General features: G+C 45.8%; 2 protein-coding genes across 5 annotated transcripts in view; both read left to right on the forward strand.

Moving 5' to 3' along the window:
- Positions 1 to 808: 808 nt before the first annotated feature.
- On the forward strand, positions 809 to 4,784 carry LOC146059796 (uncharacterized). 2 transcript variants are annotated; one of them, XM_083172329.1, is made up of 3 exons: positions 809 to 1,376; positions 1,484 to 2,860; positions 3,571 to 4,784. In XM_083172329.1, exons 2-3 carry the CDS (start codon positions 2,369 to 2,371, stop codon positions 4,219 to 4,221), a joined length of 1,143 nt encoding a protein of 380 aa, XP_083028455.1. In that variant the 5' UTR covers positions 809 to 1,376; positions 1,484 to 2,368; the 3' UTR covers positions 4,222 to 4,784. The 2 variants fall into 2 exon arrangements, with proteins under 2 accessions (XP_083028455.1, XP_083028454.1); XM_083172328.1 differs by having other exon boundaries at positions 809 to 2,860.
- Positions 4,785 to 7,520: 2,736 nt separating this feature from the next.
- Positions 7,521 to 18,010, forward strand: part of NUFIP2 (nuclear FMR1 interacting protein 2) — a 37,938-nt gene continuing 27,448 nt past the window's right edge. The window contains exon 1 of one of the 3 annotated variants that reach the window (XM_083172330.1): positions 7,521 to 8,059. In XM_083172330.1, coding sequence (XP_083028456.1) covers positions 7,834 to 8,059 — 226 coding nt within the window. In that variant the 5' untranslated portion in view covers positions 7,521 to 7,833. Of the gene's footprint in view, positions 8,060 to 8,585; positions 8,638 to 18,010 lie in introns of those variants that run through there. The other 2 variants (XM_083172331.1, XM_083172332.1) reach the window with 2 other exon arrangements.

Genomic DNA, 18,010 nt, shown 5'->3' on the forward strand with positions numbered 1-18,010 from the left:
GCAGGAACGGACACCCACCCACCCAAAAAACATAAAACCACATTTGAACATGGTGGTGTATGTAGTGGGAAGCGGTCCCACGGCAGCAACGCATCACATGGGAACATCCCGGCCTGCTCACATGTGATGCATTGCTGCCGTGGGACTGCTTGCCATGACATAAGTGCCACGTGTGAAGGTTTAGCAGGAAAGCCCACCCACCCACCCAAAAAACATGAAAACACATTTGAACATGGTGGTGTATGTAGTGGCAAGCGGTCCCACGGCAGCAACGCATCACATGGGAACATCCCGGCCTGCTCACATGTGATGCATTGCTGCCGTGGGACTGCTTGCCATGACATAAGTGCCACGTGTGAAGGTTTAGCAGGAAAGCCCACCCACCCAAAAAAACATGAAAACACATTTGAACATGGTGGTGTATGTAGTGGCAAGCGGTCCCACGGCAGCAACGCATCACATGGGAACATCCCGGCCTGCTCACATGTGATGCATTGCTGCCGTGGGACTGCTTGCCATGACATAAGTGCCACGTGTGAAGGTTTAGCAGGAAAGCCCACCCACCCAAAAAACATGAAAACACATTTGAACATGGTGGTGTATGTAGTGGCAAGCGGTCCCACGGCAGCAACGCATCACATGGGAACATCCCCGCCTGCTCACATGTGATGCATTGCTGCCGTGGGACTGCTTGCCATGACATAAGTGCCACGTGTGAAGGTTTAGCAGGAAAGCCCACCCACCCAAAAAACATGAAAACACATTTGAACATGGTGGTGTATGTAGTGGCAAGCGGTCCCACGGCAGCAACGCATCACATGGGAACATCCCGGCCTGCTCACATGTGATGCATTGCTGCCGTGGGACTGCTTGCCATGACATGCACCATTTTAAGGTGCATGCTGCTGGCCTCCAAATAAACAAGAAGGAGAACCAAGTAAAATAAAGTACACAAACTATTTTTTGACTTTATAATGCAAACCGTTATAAATTTTTTCATATAAAGAGTGTACTACTGCTACGCCTTTTTGGATTTTCGTAATTTTTTGGGCTACGGTATGGACTTTCCCGCTTAGTTCTTGTAGACATTTATGGACTTGTGTCATGTTTTCTTGCATTGTGCTTTCGTCGCTGGACGTGTCAGGTGATGGTGTGTTCTTCTCCCCCTCTGCACTGACATCTGAAATCTCGATGATATCTATAATAAGTACAGATAAAGAAATGTTTACCTTTCCACAAATGATACGTCACTATCCCATAAAGATGATTTGCAGTATACACTCACCATCTACACTGCTGGTGATCGCAATCACTTGGTGGCCCTCTGTGGTCCCTTCCATCGGCTGCGCAGCCTGGATATCATCTATAGTGACAAGGTAAAGTGACATATTACTACCCCTTGTTGTGTGTATAAAACATGTGTTGTTCTGTTGGTGTGCTGGTACAAAACCTTACCTGTTGTACTCTCCTTCTTTATTTTTAGGTTGGAGGCCCTGTCTCTGCCTTCCTCATGCCTTCTCCTGGATTGGATTTCCTCTGAGTAAATAAAAACAAGCAACATGTCAGCAAAACACTCAAAATGTAATGGATCATGACAGTATATTAATAAAGCCACCTAGGGCATTGGACTCACTTCTTTTAATAATTCCACGAATTTTCTTCAGCTTGGCCTGCTCCTTGTGCTTCAGGTCCGACCACCGTTTTTGGAGCTGGTATTTGGACCTTCTTTTCCCAAACTTCTCCTTTATCTCCTTGCATACACGCTGCATAATAATTTCTTTTCTGTAATTTGTCTTGGGGTATGTTTTTCTCGAACAATCGTAGTCCCTTCTATCCAGCATTTTGACCATCAGTTCCACCTCTGCAGATGACATGGCGGATGCGCGCGTCACTTTTTTCTCCTTGTTGTCCTGTCTGTCAGCGATTTCTTTATCTGTGGTTATCACTGATTTGGAAATCAAAGGTTCTGTACTGGCCTCCCCCATATGCGGTGGCGCCAGACCCTCCGACATGGCTCCTCGATGTCCCGTGTCTGTGTGACGCGAAGCACGTGAGTGGGGCGGAGATTCCTGTGCTCATCCAATCACTGTGTTTCAAGCCACGTTCTGCACGAAAGAATATTCCGTCGTTGCTGTTGGATTGATCGGAGCAGCGCAGCGAATTTTCCGGACTGTATCGACATTTATTTCGGTGAGTATTAAAACAAAATGTGTAGTTTTCTATGACAGGGACTTCAATCTGTGGGCCAGGGGTATGCTGGGGCTTGTAGTGACCGTGTATCCTATGTTCCACAGACTTTCAACTCCTGTACTATAGCTACAGTATATCTAGTGGCCCACAGACTGAACACCTGTACATTAAATGGTTTATGGTGTGCTTTTTGTATCAAGAAAATAATATGCCTTTTTATTTTATTTTTTGGCACAGAAATTCAACCATGGCAGAAAAAAATGTCGAATTTATGAAGGATTTCATTGAGGCCTACAGGGATCAGAATTGTTTATGGAACACCAAATCCAGAGACCATTCGAATAGGCAGAAGAGGCTATCTGCTCTGGAGGAGCTGGTGAGGGTGAGCCAGACATACTACCCCATAGCAAATGTGGAGTGGGTCCGGACTCGCATTGCTAATATGAGGACCGTATTTAAAAAGGAATTAAATAAGGTTGAGTCCTCAAAGCGGTCTGGGGCAGGGGCAGACCAAGTGTATGTGCCCAGGCTGTGGTACTATGACCTGCTGGCCTTCACGGTGGACCAGGAGCTGCCCAGGGATTCGGTCGGCAACACTTCAAGGAACCAGCCTGCACCCTCCACCTCCGCGTGCACCCAAGAGGTTTCAGATGACACCATTTGCGGCACAGTAAGTAGACGGATTTTTTTTGAAAAATTTTTTGCACACAAGATAAATATAACAGCAAGTACAGTATAAAAATTGTGAACATGTAAAATTAAAAGGGGGGGGTATCGCCCCCTGCAACTGACCTCTCTGTTGGGCACAACAGAGAGGTCAGTTGCAGGGGGCGATACCCCACCCTTTTGGTTCTACATCGTCAATTTGACCTTCTCTGTGGCCCTAATTCTGGTTCTTCTCAGTGGTGGAGCTATACTCTTATCCGCCTGGGAAGACAGTGATCAATATTCAGACATCGCAAGTGCATTTCCCACATTTTTTGTATTTGGAAGTTTTGGTTGCCATTGGTAATCCCTGGTATCTACACTGTTGTAGTCTTTCTGGCGCGGATTATTGTAATATTTTTTTGTGGTGTAAAATTAACGAAATAATATCATTCTGCCAATCCACAGCGCCAACACCAATAAAATACTGCATGTATTCATACCTGGTTAATTTAGCACGCATAGATGCATTTCTGGTGTTTAAATTAGTATTTGTTATGTCTGGTATCTAAATAATTAGTTTCCAGAGATGCCAATCATAACGCCTCTTCAACTAGCTCACTTTCATCCATGGCAGCAACATGGTGGTGTGTGGGCTGCGTTCTTCTGCGTAGATATAAAAATATATGGAAGTCTTAAAAATCTATAGTGATACATCATCTTGTTTTGTTACAGCCATCGCTATTTGAGGAGGAGTCTTCGGCATCGCTGGAGGTGGCATCACAGCTGCCTTCACCGACCCTCTGCTCCACCCCCACACCAACCGCCACGACCAGCGGTGAACCTCCATCAAGCGCTCAAAGTGCAGCAGAAGCACCATCAAGAAGAGGGCGCAAAAGGCCGAGGCAGACTCCAGATGCTGCGGACGTGGCAACCACCAAGATCCTGGAGTCTGCCAACAGATTGATGAGCATGGATGAGGATGATGCGGACCGGGTGGGGAGCGTATTAGCGGACAATTTGCGAAAGTTGGACCCGGCTACAAGGGTGGAGGTAGAGCGCATATTTTATGAGACGCTGTACCGGGCCCGTGTGGGGACTCTGACCCGGCACACACGTCTCACCGATGAGACCCCTCTGCCTAGGGTTGAATTTCAACCCATCAGCCCAGCTCCTATACCCCAACAAGCTGTATTTCACCCGGTGCAATATCCCCAGTATCACCATTTACAGCCACCAACTGGGCAAAGGCAGCACCAACCGGCAACGGCGGCTAATACGCTCCCACCAGGTCCACCTGGTGGCCCCTTCCAAACTCCATCTCCCTCCCAACCACCGATGGATACAGGGGATTATGGGGTGGGCCAAGTTTACCACCAGATGTAAATATTTTATATAGTTGATTTAATTGCATTTTTGTTTTAATAATATAGTTTAAATATTTTTATGTTTAAGTATTTCTTTATTATTTATTTCCTTGTTATTTATGTTATATTTTTTATAAGTTTATAAGTTAATAATTTATACAAAAATTAAAAATTCTGTAATCTAGTTGGTGTCCGTGTGAAAATATCATTTACCATGCAGGGTGACTATAGGGCACAGATATACATATGGGGTACATGCATGTTGTTTCAATATTTACCTTCATGTATTGCTCCTGGAGACTGTACAAAAGTACCAGGAGAAATTGGCATAGAAATAGGTGTGGTGGAGCAACTACTTGCTAGTACATAAACACCAGTACTGGGTACAGTCTGCACTCCAGGTGCCGTGGCATTGTGCCCTCCAGGAATGCCTGGCACCTGAGTACTACCACTCACTTGCCGTGATTCGGCCTCCACCTCCCCCTCCTTGCTGCAATAAGACGCAGAGGACAACTTGTGCGGAACTGTGAGTATACAAATTTTATTGGCAAAATATTGATTAGTACACACCAAAAAACAATATATTTACATTGACAAAAACGTACATTTTTAAGCAATCATGTCATTCTGCCACTCCACAGCCCCAACACCATTGAAATAATCCAAGTACTCGTCTCTTGACAACTTTGCTTGCGTTGATGCATTTCTGGTGTTTAAATTATTTGCCAAAGCTGTCAGACCAATAGGCTCGTCAACAACTTGGCTGTCGTCCACTGTAGCCCCCAGTTGTTGTGTGTGCACCGCTTTTCTGCGCATGTAGTTGTGCAGCACACAGCAGGCCTGCACCACTTTGTCAATCTTATCTAGGCGCAGATTGATGGCACTGTGAAAAATTCTGAATTTATTACTCAGAATCCCAAACGCATTTTCAACCACTCGCCTGGCACGTGACAGGCGATAGTTAAAAATGCGCCGTTCCCTGTTCAGTGCCCTTTGTGGGTAGGGTTTAAGGACATTAGGGTGCAATGCAAAGGCCTCATCCGCCACAAAAACAAAGTTCAAACCGTGCTCATTTTCAGTCCGCTCTGGCAGATTCAGTAGATTTTTTTTCAGTTGGTCGTGGAAAAAGGTATACTCCAGGGCTCCTCCATCTGAAACTCTACCATTTTTCCCAATGTCCACAAATACAAACTCGTATCGAGCATTAGCGATGGCCATTAGAACAATGCTGAAGAACCCCTTATAGTTATAATAAAAAGAGCCACTCTTTGCAGGGGGCATGATTCTGACGTGTTTGCCATCGATAGCTCCACCACAATTAGGGAAATTCCAAAGATCACGGAAATCACGTGCAATATTTTGCCACTCCTCCTTGGTCGATGGAAACTGCAATATAAAAGTATATGCGTATTATTAATCTGTTGGGTTGATTTTAGACACATCAGCCCTCCCCCATTGCAGCCTCAAAGCTATTACCCGCCTTATCAAAATGACCCCCCACCCACTGGTGTAAAGATTACATTAACAGGCATTGTAATGATATACATATAGGGTACAGGTATGTGCACAGCTATACATATGGGGGACATGTATGTAATTTCTATATTTACCTTCATGTATTTCTCCTGTAGAACTTGGACGATGGCATCACAGGTGTCTGGTATTATCAACCCCAGCGCTTGAGATGATATTGCGGTTGTGAATCTCAGGTCGGCAAGGGTCCTGCCTGTTGCCAGATAACGCAGCGTTGCCACCAGTCTCTGCTCTGCAGAAATAGGCCTCCTGAAATAGGTGTCCTCTCTCTCTATTAAAGGGGTAACCAGTGTCAGCAGCTCCATGAAGGTAGCGTCATCCATACGGAGATAATTCCTGAAATCATCAGGATTGTTCTCCCGTATCTCCTGTAGCAATGGCATGTGGGAGAAGGTGTCTCTCCTCAGAAGCCAGTCTCTGGTCCAGCAGCTCCGATTCTTGGTCCTTTTTCTTTTTTTAATAGCCCGCAATCTGATGGCCATAGCAGCCAAAATGCACGCACGAGCCTTCCTTCTCCTCAAGCTCATGATTAAAAAGGCCCAAATGCACCGATAGACGAACGTACGTACGTATATCCAGTACAGCTAGCAATGGATATGAATAGTCACGGCTCTATTCACTGTACTACACGAACGATTCTTTGTTCCGTGATCACGCCTCGTTTTGCTATGCTCTTTTAATCCAGCCCATTATGATAATGTTGTGTACATTTTTATCGTTCGAATAGCCAGAACGGGAGAGTGTGTACGGTGGTACAATCTTTTTCTTGCGATTGTTTGGACGGGAGTACATCGGACGTCGCCAGTAAAATTGTACATATGTGTACGCGCAGATCGGTCGTATGTTTCGGACGGCCGAACGTGTATACGGTCGATCGAACGGTCGCAAGAAAAATGAAATTGTACATATGTGTACCCAGCTTTACCCTCTGGCCCCACAGCCTAACCTCCTCCTAAGTACCTAACCCTCTCTCACTCTGCAGCTTATCCCAAAGTCCCCCACTAAACCTACACTCTCCCAGCCTAAAGCTAACCTCCCCCATATACTTACATTCGGGATGCCATTGTCGGCATCCTTATCGATGTTGAGATTCCGGCGGTGGTCTTGTGTCTGCCAGTCGTGATTCTGCTGTTAGTATTCTGAGTGGCAGCCTACCGCCTTCCGGGATGTTAACCACATTCCCATACCTCCCAACATGACCCTTTCCAGGAGGGACAGAATGCTCTATTCCAGGAATGACCTCTTTATTTATGATTACCAGCACCTGTGGTGAAGCGCCTTTCTTATCAATTAAACTGTTCAAAACAGGCGATACCAATAATAACTGAAGAGAAAAGTCCAGAAACAGCATTGTGTCCCTCCTCCTGGAGAGGGTCATGTTGTGAGGTATGCATTCCATATAACAATCCAGTAACAGAATTATATTTACAGTGATAGGTTGCTTCCACAGTCTGCTTATGTGTTACTAGCAAAAGCTTTGAAAGCTAGTCTGCTACCTTCTGTGTTTGTGCATGTGTGAGAAAGAGATGTAGTTTCACTCTCTGCCAGCAGATGGCAGTGTTCTGGAGACTCACGGACACTAGACATATATAATCCTACAAGTATATTAACAGATAAAAGTCAGTTGTATGCCAAAATATTTATTTGATTCAAAATTTGGGGACTTTAAAGGAGTCAGTCTCTAATCTAGAGTATATGTGTCCACTCAGCATAGTTAAGGAAATAGGGGGAGGGGGTGGAGACTGGAGGGAAAGGGGAAGGGAATGGAAAGGGGAGGGCTGGAGTAGTTGAACAGTGCATGCAGCAGCAGGAATCTAGTCACCACTCTAGCTTTTTTTTTTTTTTTCTCTTCCTTCCAGACTGCACAAAGAAAATCATACAGGGACTTTCATTTTGTAAGATCTGGCATATAAAGCGTCTGTTGTAGTGTTTCAACCAAAAAGGATGTTGAGATTTTGACCAGGAAAAACCAGGTCTCACCAGGGAATTCCGAGATTTTAAAGTGGAAACAGTGAGTGTAACACATCATCTGCACACTCCCAGCTACAGAGGGGCACTGTGCTCTACATCCAGCACAGGGGGAGCCCAGACGCCTTCAATGGAGGAGCAGCCTGGCCAGCAGCACAACCACCACCACCACCTCCACTCGTCGGCTTCGCACAGCAGCTACTACTACTATTCCCCAAGTTTGCAGAATGGAGCAGAGGGCAGCGCAAAATCTTATCCAAAGCCGTTAAAACATGACCACAAACACGCCCTACAGCAGCAGGAAACACACCAGAAGAAAACAGGTCCGGTAGAGGGAGAGGACGGGATCAAAGGGGGTAATGGGGTCTATTCTTGTGATCACAGTAGAGTGTGGCCTGTGTAGCATGGACGGCCAGTATTGATATGATAGATGCCGGGCATTAGCACTGTCTGGCAGGGTGGGCATTGGTCCTTTGCCATTACTTGGTAATGCATCGGGGTGATGAGAAATGACATGCAGCAGGGCACTGTATTTTAAGTTTATAGTCAGTGTAGGCATAAGACTGGTATACAGTATACTATAGTTCTACTCATCCTGCAACTCTAGTGCAGGGGCATTAAGCATGTGGCCCTCCTGCTGCTGTGGAACTACACATCCCAGCATGCCCTGTCACGGGTTTTAGCATGTCCTAATACCAAAACTGTGACAGTGCATGCTGGGCTGTGTAGTTTCACAGCAGTTAGTTGAAGGGTGCTGCATGTTGATTGCCCCTGGTCTAGTTATGGTCGCAGCAATAGTTTCATTGTATTTGTACTATTCAGTGTGTCCCCTGTATGTGTGTTAGATATCATGCAGTGTGTGTCTTATATGTTCCTTGTATGCCAGTAATGATGATCATGAACACCAGGCTGGTGATGTGTCCTAAAAGGTTAGGTATGTAGAAGGGGAATATGAAGGTTTGGCAGATGCTGTTGCATGGATCTGGTTATAGATGGTCACATATGGATAATAAGTTCTGGATGGACACTTTGGGCCCTGGGTGACGGCTACCGGCACTACACGCTCCTAGCTATACATATACATGTGTATTCATGGTGCCGGGTAGTTGTGTAATGCCGGGTTATAGGGCCTGGAGCCGGGTAGTTGTGTAATGCCGGGTTATAGGGCCAGGCTGCTTGCTGCAGGGGGTTAATTGAATTCTCCGAGCCGGCTACGTTTATTCTCCTCCCCCTCAACTCAGCTGCTCGATGTGGCCTAGTCCCAAGATCTGCAGCCGGGGACTCGATTGGGAACGTTTACCGAGACTAGATGGTCCTGGGCCGCCTGCAGGCGATGCAGCTTGGCCCGTTTAAATCCACTGTTGCCTGATTGTGGCCGGTATGTGTGAAACAGACACTTCCAGGCCGAACAGCTGCTTGTTAGGGCCAGATGTACTAAGCTTGAAAAGTGATAAAAAGGAGAGTGATAAACCAACAGCCAATCGGCTCTTACCTGCCATGTCACAGGCTGTGTTTGAAAAATGACAGGTAGGAGCTGATTGGTAGGTGGTTTATCACTCTCTTTTTTATCACTTTTCAAGCTTGGTACATCTCACCCTTAGTATGTCACAGGAACTCCCTTACATGAATATTCTAGAATAATCTGGCAACATGGGCCTTTTTGTTCTCATTATATAACGTGCCTTGACTGGTTTTCATTTTTTTTTGTAATAGACCAGATCATAAAACTTTACAGGCAATAAATTAGTGTGTAACATTGTTATTTTATACCCAAATAATATAATTTTAATGTTTTTTTGTGTGGTATGTTCTTTTTGTAGTATTTATAACTAATCTAGATTAAAGAGTAGCACATACAAACACATTGGCAGACATAAAAAGAAGAGGACGTAAGCGTTCCCTGCCCCCAAGAATTTTAATCTTTATGGGAAAACAACCAGTAGGTGACAATCTAGTACAAATATCAACCTGGAACGTGGGGTCAAAGTGTGGAGCAGAGGTGAAAGGTTTGTTTGGATTGCTTTGCTCTGCAAGACTTGGTTAAGGGGACTTTTGAATGAGGGGGTTTGAAAAGGTATTAAGTTTGAGAGTTTTCAGTATGACTTTATAAATATTGTGATAAAGCAATACTTGATGGTATGAAGATGGTCAGCAATGGAAAGGATGTGCAGAACGCAATTTAAGTATAAAACTGGACATCTTGCCATATTGGCCTAATATGTGTTTTCTTAAATTGATGAAATACAGATTGTATTGACTGTAAATGAGGTGTGTGTGTGTGTGTGTGTGTATATCTATCTATCTATCTATCTACCTGCCTGCCTGCCTGCCTGCCTGCCAGTGTTTGTGAGATCCTGTTACAAGAGTCCTCTGCTTTGACAGTGCTGAATCACATCTAGAATCACTAGCAGATATTATTAGATTGATCATAAAATGCAGTTTTTGGCCTGAATATAGTGTAACTGCCAAGGAGGTTTGTGTGAAGGAGCATAATATTTATTTACAGTTTATTATATAGTGCAGCAGATTCCGTTGCTCTTTACAATAGTAGACAGTGATAAAACAAACTGGATAACAGACAGACTTGGAGGTAGGAGGGCCGGGTGTGGTACGGGACCCCGACAGTCATTATCCCGACTGCCCGGAGTCAGACAGCATGGCGAGCGCAAAAAAAGTCCCTATTCTATTCTCCCTCTATGGGGGTCGTGGACTCCCATGAGGGAAAATAGCGGGTGGCTGTTGGCGTTTTGACAGTCGGGATCCCGACGTCGGGTAAACGACCGTCGGGATCCCGTCCGGCACCCGGAGGGCCCTGCTGCAAGATTACAATCCATAGGGACATAGAAGAGAAACACAAGGACAGGCACCAGTAATGGTAGATGCTAAAGGACCTTCCACACCCAGGGGGAGGAGCAAGGCCGGGGGGCTTGCTCGTTCACTATCCATGCCACCACTGGTTGCCTTTAGTAACAAGGTGGCGAGCCACCGTGCCCGAAGCGTGGCGAGCAAAGCAAGCCCGCGAGGGTCCGTTTGGGACCCTTTTTCCGACCTTGCTCCTCCTCTCTCCGCCCCCTCTCCTCCCTGAGGTCCTTTAGCCCACTTGAAAGTTTGGAAGCTAGTGGAGAGTCTTATTGTGGGTGGAAGGGCATTCCATAGGATGGGAGCAGCCCGATGAAAGTAATAGTGAATGAGAGCTAGTGATCCGTGCAGAAGAGAGACGCAGATCTAGTGCAGAGCGTAGTGGTCGAGATTAAGCCGGAGCGGGTGATGTCACCAGGAGGCGGAGCGGTGCTGGGAGATGACAGCATCTCCCAGTGGCGCCTTTATAGTACAGTGATCGGAACACGGGTAGCAAACGGGACCCGTTCATACTGCCCCTGGACCCACGATGGTCCGGGTCCAACCATGGTCAAGACCGCGTTTGAAATACAAGGAAGCTGGGGTAAGGACCATTTTTTTAGGATTCTTTCACACTGACCAATTTCCTGGGTTTTTGCATGTTCGTGTGCAATAACCCGGGAAATATTTGTCAGTGTGAAAGGGGTATTACGGATGGTGTAATGGTTAGCATTACTGCCTCACAGCGCTGAGGTCATGGGTTCAATCCCCACCATGGCTCTAACTGTCCTGAGTTTGTATATTCTCCCCGTGCTTGCGTGGGTTTACTCCGGGTACTCCTGTTTCCTCCCACAATCCAAAAATATACAGATAGGTTAATTGGCTTCCAACAAAAATAAACCCTAGAATGTCTGTGTGTGCGTGTACATGTGGTAGGGAATATAGATTGTAAGCTCCACTGGGGCAGGGACTGATGTGAATGTTCAAATATTCTCTGTAAAGCGCTGTGTAATATGTGTGCGCTATATAAGAAACTGTTAATAAATAAATAATATTACTGGGGCCATTTAACATATTTTGACAGTGGACACCCCTGTAGTTAACACCACCTTTATATAGTGAAAGGGAGTTTTACCCTATTGATATGCAGCAGTCTTTTGGCCGGGCTTTTGCAGTAATATCAGGCCGGGTATGTCATGAAATGAAGTCTCATATGTTTGCGGTGAAAGGCTTCAATGGGACAGTTCTTTTAGAAATGTTGTACCACAAAGAAAATGCTTGTAAATAGTTCAGGAACATTGGAGTTATTCATATATTAATTGGTAAAACAAAATAGGATCCTAAGGCTAGTCTCCTATTAGGTCAGGCATGGCCAAACTGTGGCCCTCCAGCTGTTGTGAAACCACATCCCAGCATGCCTTGTCATAGTTTTAGCATTCTCTAACAGTAAAACTGTGGTAAGGCATGGATGGGACTTGTATTTTTACAACAGCTGGAGGGCCATAGTTTTGGCAATGCCTGTATTACTGTAGGTGCACTAGTTTTTCAACCAATAAATATGGCCTGACATTGCCATTTTTGACTGATGGTCATTATCATGCTATCCAATTATACTCCATTTTTGTCAGCCAAAATACAATAACACAAGTAGTTCGTCATAAGTTCCCAATCCCATCTTTTATCATGGATTCGGTGACTGTTCATTACAAATTTATGCGGTACTTGTGTATTATCACGGCGCCCCCTGATGCAATGCGATTTTAGCCCCCTATGCGATGAAAATGGGTGCTTACAATGTTAAATTCACCCCCACGCCACCCCCCAGTATAAACGTGAACCCGAAGTGTGGCGAACGGCGGCGGTACGCGTCCTACGACCTTTTCATACCCCCACTATCCACGTCGGCGTGGAGTTGATTTTATAAAGTGCTGTGCTTGCCACACTTTATAAAATCAACTCCACGACGACATGGATAGTGGGGGTATGAAAAGGTCATAGGACGCGTACCGCCGCCCCTCGCGGGCTCGCTACGCTTCGGGTTCACGTTTATACTGGGGGGGTGGCGTGGGGGTGCATTTAACATTGTAAGCACCCATTAGGGTGCTTATACAAGTTATAATCACATCCCATCACATTGTATGCCATATACAATGCCATACAATTTTAAAATTGTATGACATTGTAGAACATTGCGCGATATCGCATACCTTATGGTATGCGATGGGCACCGTGATAATACACAAGTACCATTTATGCTTCGGGCCTCAGGCATATTGGGGCTAATTGGCTAGACGTAATTTACCGCAGCTATGTTATTTGTTGGGGTTATACAATTAGCCCCATTACCCAGCACATATTTAGGATTACGCTTTGTGTGACTCTGGCAACAAAGTATAATATTCGATAAGCAGCCCTCATGATAAAACATGGGATCCAGATACTTTTTTTTCCCAAAAGAACAAACAAACCAAACAGGCAGACACGTCAATATGTAAGTGGAATGCATCAAGTTAGTGATATAGTACAGCGTAAAAAGCAGATACCAATTACAGGTTTTACAGAGCACTTCTTATAGATGTTATAGTAAAGTAAATACCCGAAGGTGCCGTTCGGGTAGGTATCCAGCAGACAGGAACAGCCCTAACAATGGCCAGTATTCAATGAGAAAAATTCGCTGTGATTTCTGGAGAGTTTGTGCTTTTCACGCGGTGGAGAGAGTTTTTTTTTCTCCAAAGGCGAGCCACCCTATTCAATGTGAAATATTCTCCGTCTTTCTAAGTGATTCTCGCCGTCTCTCTCCGTGTAGAAATTCTCCATCTTTTGATGGAGAGCAGGAATGTGAACTTTTAAACTAAAAGGGTGTTTTTTTTAATTTTGGTGTCAAAAAATCAGGTTTTTTTTCCTGTGAAGGGCCATGTTATTTTTATTCATGTGCCTATAGCACATGAATATATATTTAATGTAAAAAAAAATATTTTTTTACAATTTTTTTTTTTTTTTTACACAGTGCAGCCAGCAGGGGGCCGGAGCGCTCGAGCCGCTCATTAGATATTCATATATTCACTGCACCCGAAGCACGTTTGGGTACAGTGAATACTGGGTCCCCCGCTGGCTATAGGGGGGGCAGCCTGTGCTGCCTGGGTCCCGGGGAGCCCTGCTCCCCTCCCCATATCCCCTGCAGCAGCCAAGAGAGACTTTAATCTCTCTTGGCTGCTACGTCCCCCGGCTCCCTGACAGCTCCCTGCCGCGGACGCTCGTCCGCTGCAGGGGTTAAGACTCGCCGCGAGTGGCGGCGAGTCTTTAACACGTTGAATAGTGGGAGCAGGAGGCTCCGGAACACGGAGAGTGCATGGCGAGAGAAAAAATCTCTCGCCATGCACGGAGAACATTTCTCATTGAATACTGGCCATAGTTAAATGTACAAAATCACGCATCATGAATTTCAAACCGAATAGCCACATATCAAATCAGAGTGGAATATCAAAGTGAAGTACTGGTAGTAACGTGTCAAGCGCAAAACAAAAATTAAAAACCCCTTTCAAAACAACCCCCCCCCCCCCAACCCCACACCTTTCTAACCTACCCTCAACCTAGGCATACTTGAATCCTGAAAATTCTAAACCCCACACACACACACATCACACGAACTATACCCCCACCCATATACAGGGAGAAAAGACAATGATCTCAAATTAGGACGGCACTGGTTCTCCCATCAAATACATGCATAGCAGGATATAATAATGTACATCAGCAGAGAAATTAAACAAATAAGCGCAAAGCAGGATAAGGTAATGTACAGCAATAGACAAATGAAAAACAAGTGCGCGCATTTGGAAAGAGCTTCCTCGTTAGTTAAATGAAGGGTGCCTTACTTGTGTAGTTTCACGGCGGCAGCCTAAGCTCGTTATCAGCGTAGGCTGCCGCCATGAAACTACACAAGTAACTACCGTACTGTTGCCTGGAACTGCATCTCTGTCCCTGGCAAGACTAGTCAGCGCCTCTCACACCGCCGATGCCAGCATGATCCCCCTCTCTTAGATGGAGCGCCTCTCCGCCAGTTTGAGATGCAGGAGCATCTCGGACTCTCCAGCAATTAGACGCTCTAGCGTCTGAGTAGCTATTGCGGCAGGGTACAGCAACCCTGCTGACAGGGTTAGGGGTTCTGTAGTGCGTGCGTCTACTGTCCAAAGAGGAGGTGCGGACGCAAGTACGCCTCATTCACAATGAAGGAGGCATTTGCCAGTGCTCCATGGTACATACTGGCAAATGCCTCCATTTGAAACCCCCACTATCCACGGCAGCCCAATGCATGGGAGGTATTTGCCAGTGCTCCATGTTACATACTGGCAAATGCCTTCTTTTCAAACCTCCACTATCCACGGCAGCCCGAAGCGTGGCGAGCGGACGCTTTACGTGTCCTCCCGACCTTTTCATACCCCACTATCGGCATGGAGTTGATTTTATGCTGAAGCATGGTGAGGGATCGCGGATTACATGTAAGATCATCTGCGTCCCCTTGCGGGGCTCGCTGCGCTCGCCACACTATATAAAATCAACTCCACGGCGACGTAGATAGTGGGGGTATGAAAAGGTCGGGAGGACACGTAACGCGTCCCCATATGGGTCTCGCTGCGCTCGCCACGCTTTGGGCTACTGTGGATAGTGGGGTTGTTTCAGGAACACATTCACACCTGCCATATCATACATCTGAGACAGTCATGACGACATGTGTTAACTTGTAACTGGATTTTAGTTAAGAAGAAGAATTAAAGCAACTTAACACATCACTGACTACGCTAACTATGTCGGCTGCGGGAACAATACGCTACTTCTGACTGACTACGCTGGCCGCGGGAACACTACGCTGATTCTAACAGGGACGCTACGCTGATGGCGTAACTGCCGCCGTGAAACTACACAAATACCAAATGAAGTATAATATCAGTCTGGCCACCTGCAAGCGTTTTGGTATGTGGTAAATATAGTACAGGTCCCATCCCCATATAGTCCAGAAAATTTATCATTTATCTGTATATTTGGATAGTAGAGGTTTCAAAATATCCAACAAAAACAAGGGTAGTATCATTGGAAACAATGCGGCCATCCCATAGTATTTAAATGCGGAGTAGCAGGAAAACCCCATACACACTGAGTGGCTTTCAGCAAAATCGCCCAGTTTGTATGGACCTTAAGCCTGGAATCCAGGTAGAGTCATGGAAAGAAGCTGGTTCTTATCGTACTTAGGCACAGGCTTAATATGAATTGCAGGTAGATACAGTAATCACATCAGCATCGGATGCCTCAAGGGTGCATATAAGGAAAGGTGTATCCATATACAAGGCTGTAGGATTTGCAGGAAACACCGGAGTTCAGTAATAGAAGAGAGAATTTCCATCCCTGCCTTCCCCTTTCACAGAAGTGTAGGAAACAGAAGTTGTTTCCTTCTGTATTTTTTTAAGGATATATAGGATTTGCGAAGTATAACAGATAGGTAGTATCCATAACCCCTCATCAACTTTGTCAGGGGCAGAGGAAAGCGAAATTTATCCAAGTGTATTACTTCAAGTTTATGAAGGAGTTTCTGGGTCAAGGTTTCAAAAATTTGAGGAGATGAGCGATATCCAATGGCTGTGGTATAAAACATGTAGTAAGTTGTCACACAGAGGGAGTAAAACCAATATATGGGACAGTGTCTAGCACTATAATGGCAATTCACAGCCTGGTGCACAGATGAGGTAGATGGCAGCAGGAGCACAGACCTCAAAATATATAAGAAGGACCAGTCTGACTCACCGCCCCAGGTACACCACATGCTCCTACAGAAACATTGAGCCAGGAGGCTCTAAGATGGCCGCGGACACACCCTGATCACCGAGTCACTTCAGGTGAACGGCAAGGGAGCAGCCTGGAAAAGAATCCAGCAGCTCCGCCCAGCGCCCGGTGATGGCTGACGACGCAGCCCGGAGCACCATGTTGAAGGGCCCACCTCTGAGAATACTGGGCCGCAATGAAGAGGGACACAAGGAAGACTCCACTGGGATGCATGAGAGGCTCCCCAATACTTATAACCTGAATGCAGGGGGTAACACTGCCTAAAAAGGATTCAAATACAGGATTTTAGGTTAGGAGAGCCAGCAGGCATGTATACTCCTAGTCACTCCAGGACACACCCCCTCAGGATCCAGATACTTAGCCAAAACCATATACAGTATGTTATTGCACAAAAATAGGACATTTTTCTCCCTAAAATAACCAGATCTAATTGTCAAGCAAGATAAAGACAATCCAGGTTGGGTGGGGGGAATAATTGGGATTCATTAAATACCCCCCCCCCCCCCCCCCCCCCCATCACCCTTAAGACACCCATACATTAGGTTGACTTGAGCTCTCCTGGCACTTGATGTGCCTTTTTTATTATGTGATTTATCACATGTACGCCTGGGGAGTTGCCTACCTGGGGTTGTCCGAACTCAAAAATCCTATTCAAATGACTGATTGGCTGACAGAGCTCTCTAAGCAGCTGATCATCGGCTGCCCAGTCCTTTGAATGGGATTTTTGCATTCTCCCCGCCTGCTGCATGGTATCGGATATATGTGCAGCCCGTCCAACTCAGCGCATTGGATCTGTTCAGATGCCATACACTTGCGAATTGGGTCGGGAGATCCGCCAGAATCTGGTAAAATCGGGCCAAAATTGCATCGTTTTTGGCTGCCTTTAGACATCAATTATGCGGAACAGGCCATTACTGTATAGTTAACATAGAGGGTTATTTCGATCACTGATGTGTGAATTCGTGGGTGGGTTTTCACTGGATGGCACCTACCCATTCGCAGTCATCTGCAAATTTGGAGTGCAGCTATTCTAGATGGTGCTAAATACAAAAGGTAGAATCTGATTGGTTGCTGTGAGCAATATCTCATCTTCAAGATAACTTTGATTTGTGCTGGCAGCCAATACATGCTCCCAACAGAGCTATTTAATTGTTGCTTTGTTCGGTGTTGGCATCTCAGCTTGCACCCCCTGGGACTTTTTGCATTGCACCCATTATATTGGTCGTATTTAGATGCTATGTGTGGTTATAAAAAGATTAACTGAATATTGCCCTGCAATCTTCCATAACTTTTAGATGGGAGATCGGGTGCGATATAACATTTGATTACCGCTCTTAGAGCCTGATTCAGCTTTATTGGCAACGCAAAAAAGCACCCAACTCGGCAAAACATGTGCAGAGTTATTTACATTTGGGTGGGTTACGTTTTTTCTGTGCAGAATAATTACCGGTATTGGCTGCTTGACTTTGCACTGATATACCCCTTTTACACCAAAAATCCTGGATCGGACCCGGCATTTGGAAGAAAGATCCAAGCCGGGTCAGATCTAGGATTTACTCCATTTACACTGCGGTGCCCACCCCGCAGTGTAGACAGAGGCGGCGCTTGGAGATTACATCATCTCCAAGCGCCGG

Source organism: Crinia signifera, chromosome 2, assembly GCF_055691185.1.
Source record: "Crinia signifera chromosome 2, ASM5569118v1, whole genome shotgun sequence".
Taxonomy (NCBI): Eukaryota; Metazoa; Chordata; class Amphibia; order Anura; family Myobatrachidae; genus Crinia; species Crinia signifera.

Excerpts from the sequence above, each read along its gene's own strand:
- LOC146059796 (XM_083172328.1), top strand. The coding sequence starts at position 2,369 with ATGGTGTGCTTTTTGTATCAAGAAAATAATATGCCTTTTTATTTTATT. Across the intron at positions 2,861-3,570 it reads ATGACACCATTTGCGGCACA|CCATCGCTATTTGAGGAGGA; the intron begins GTAAGTAGACGG and ends GTTTTGTTACAG.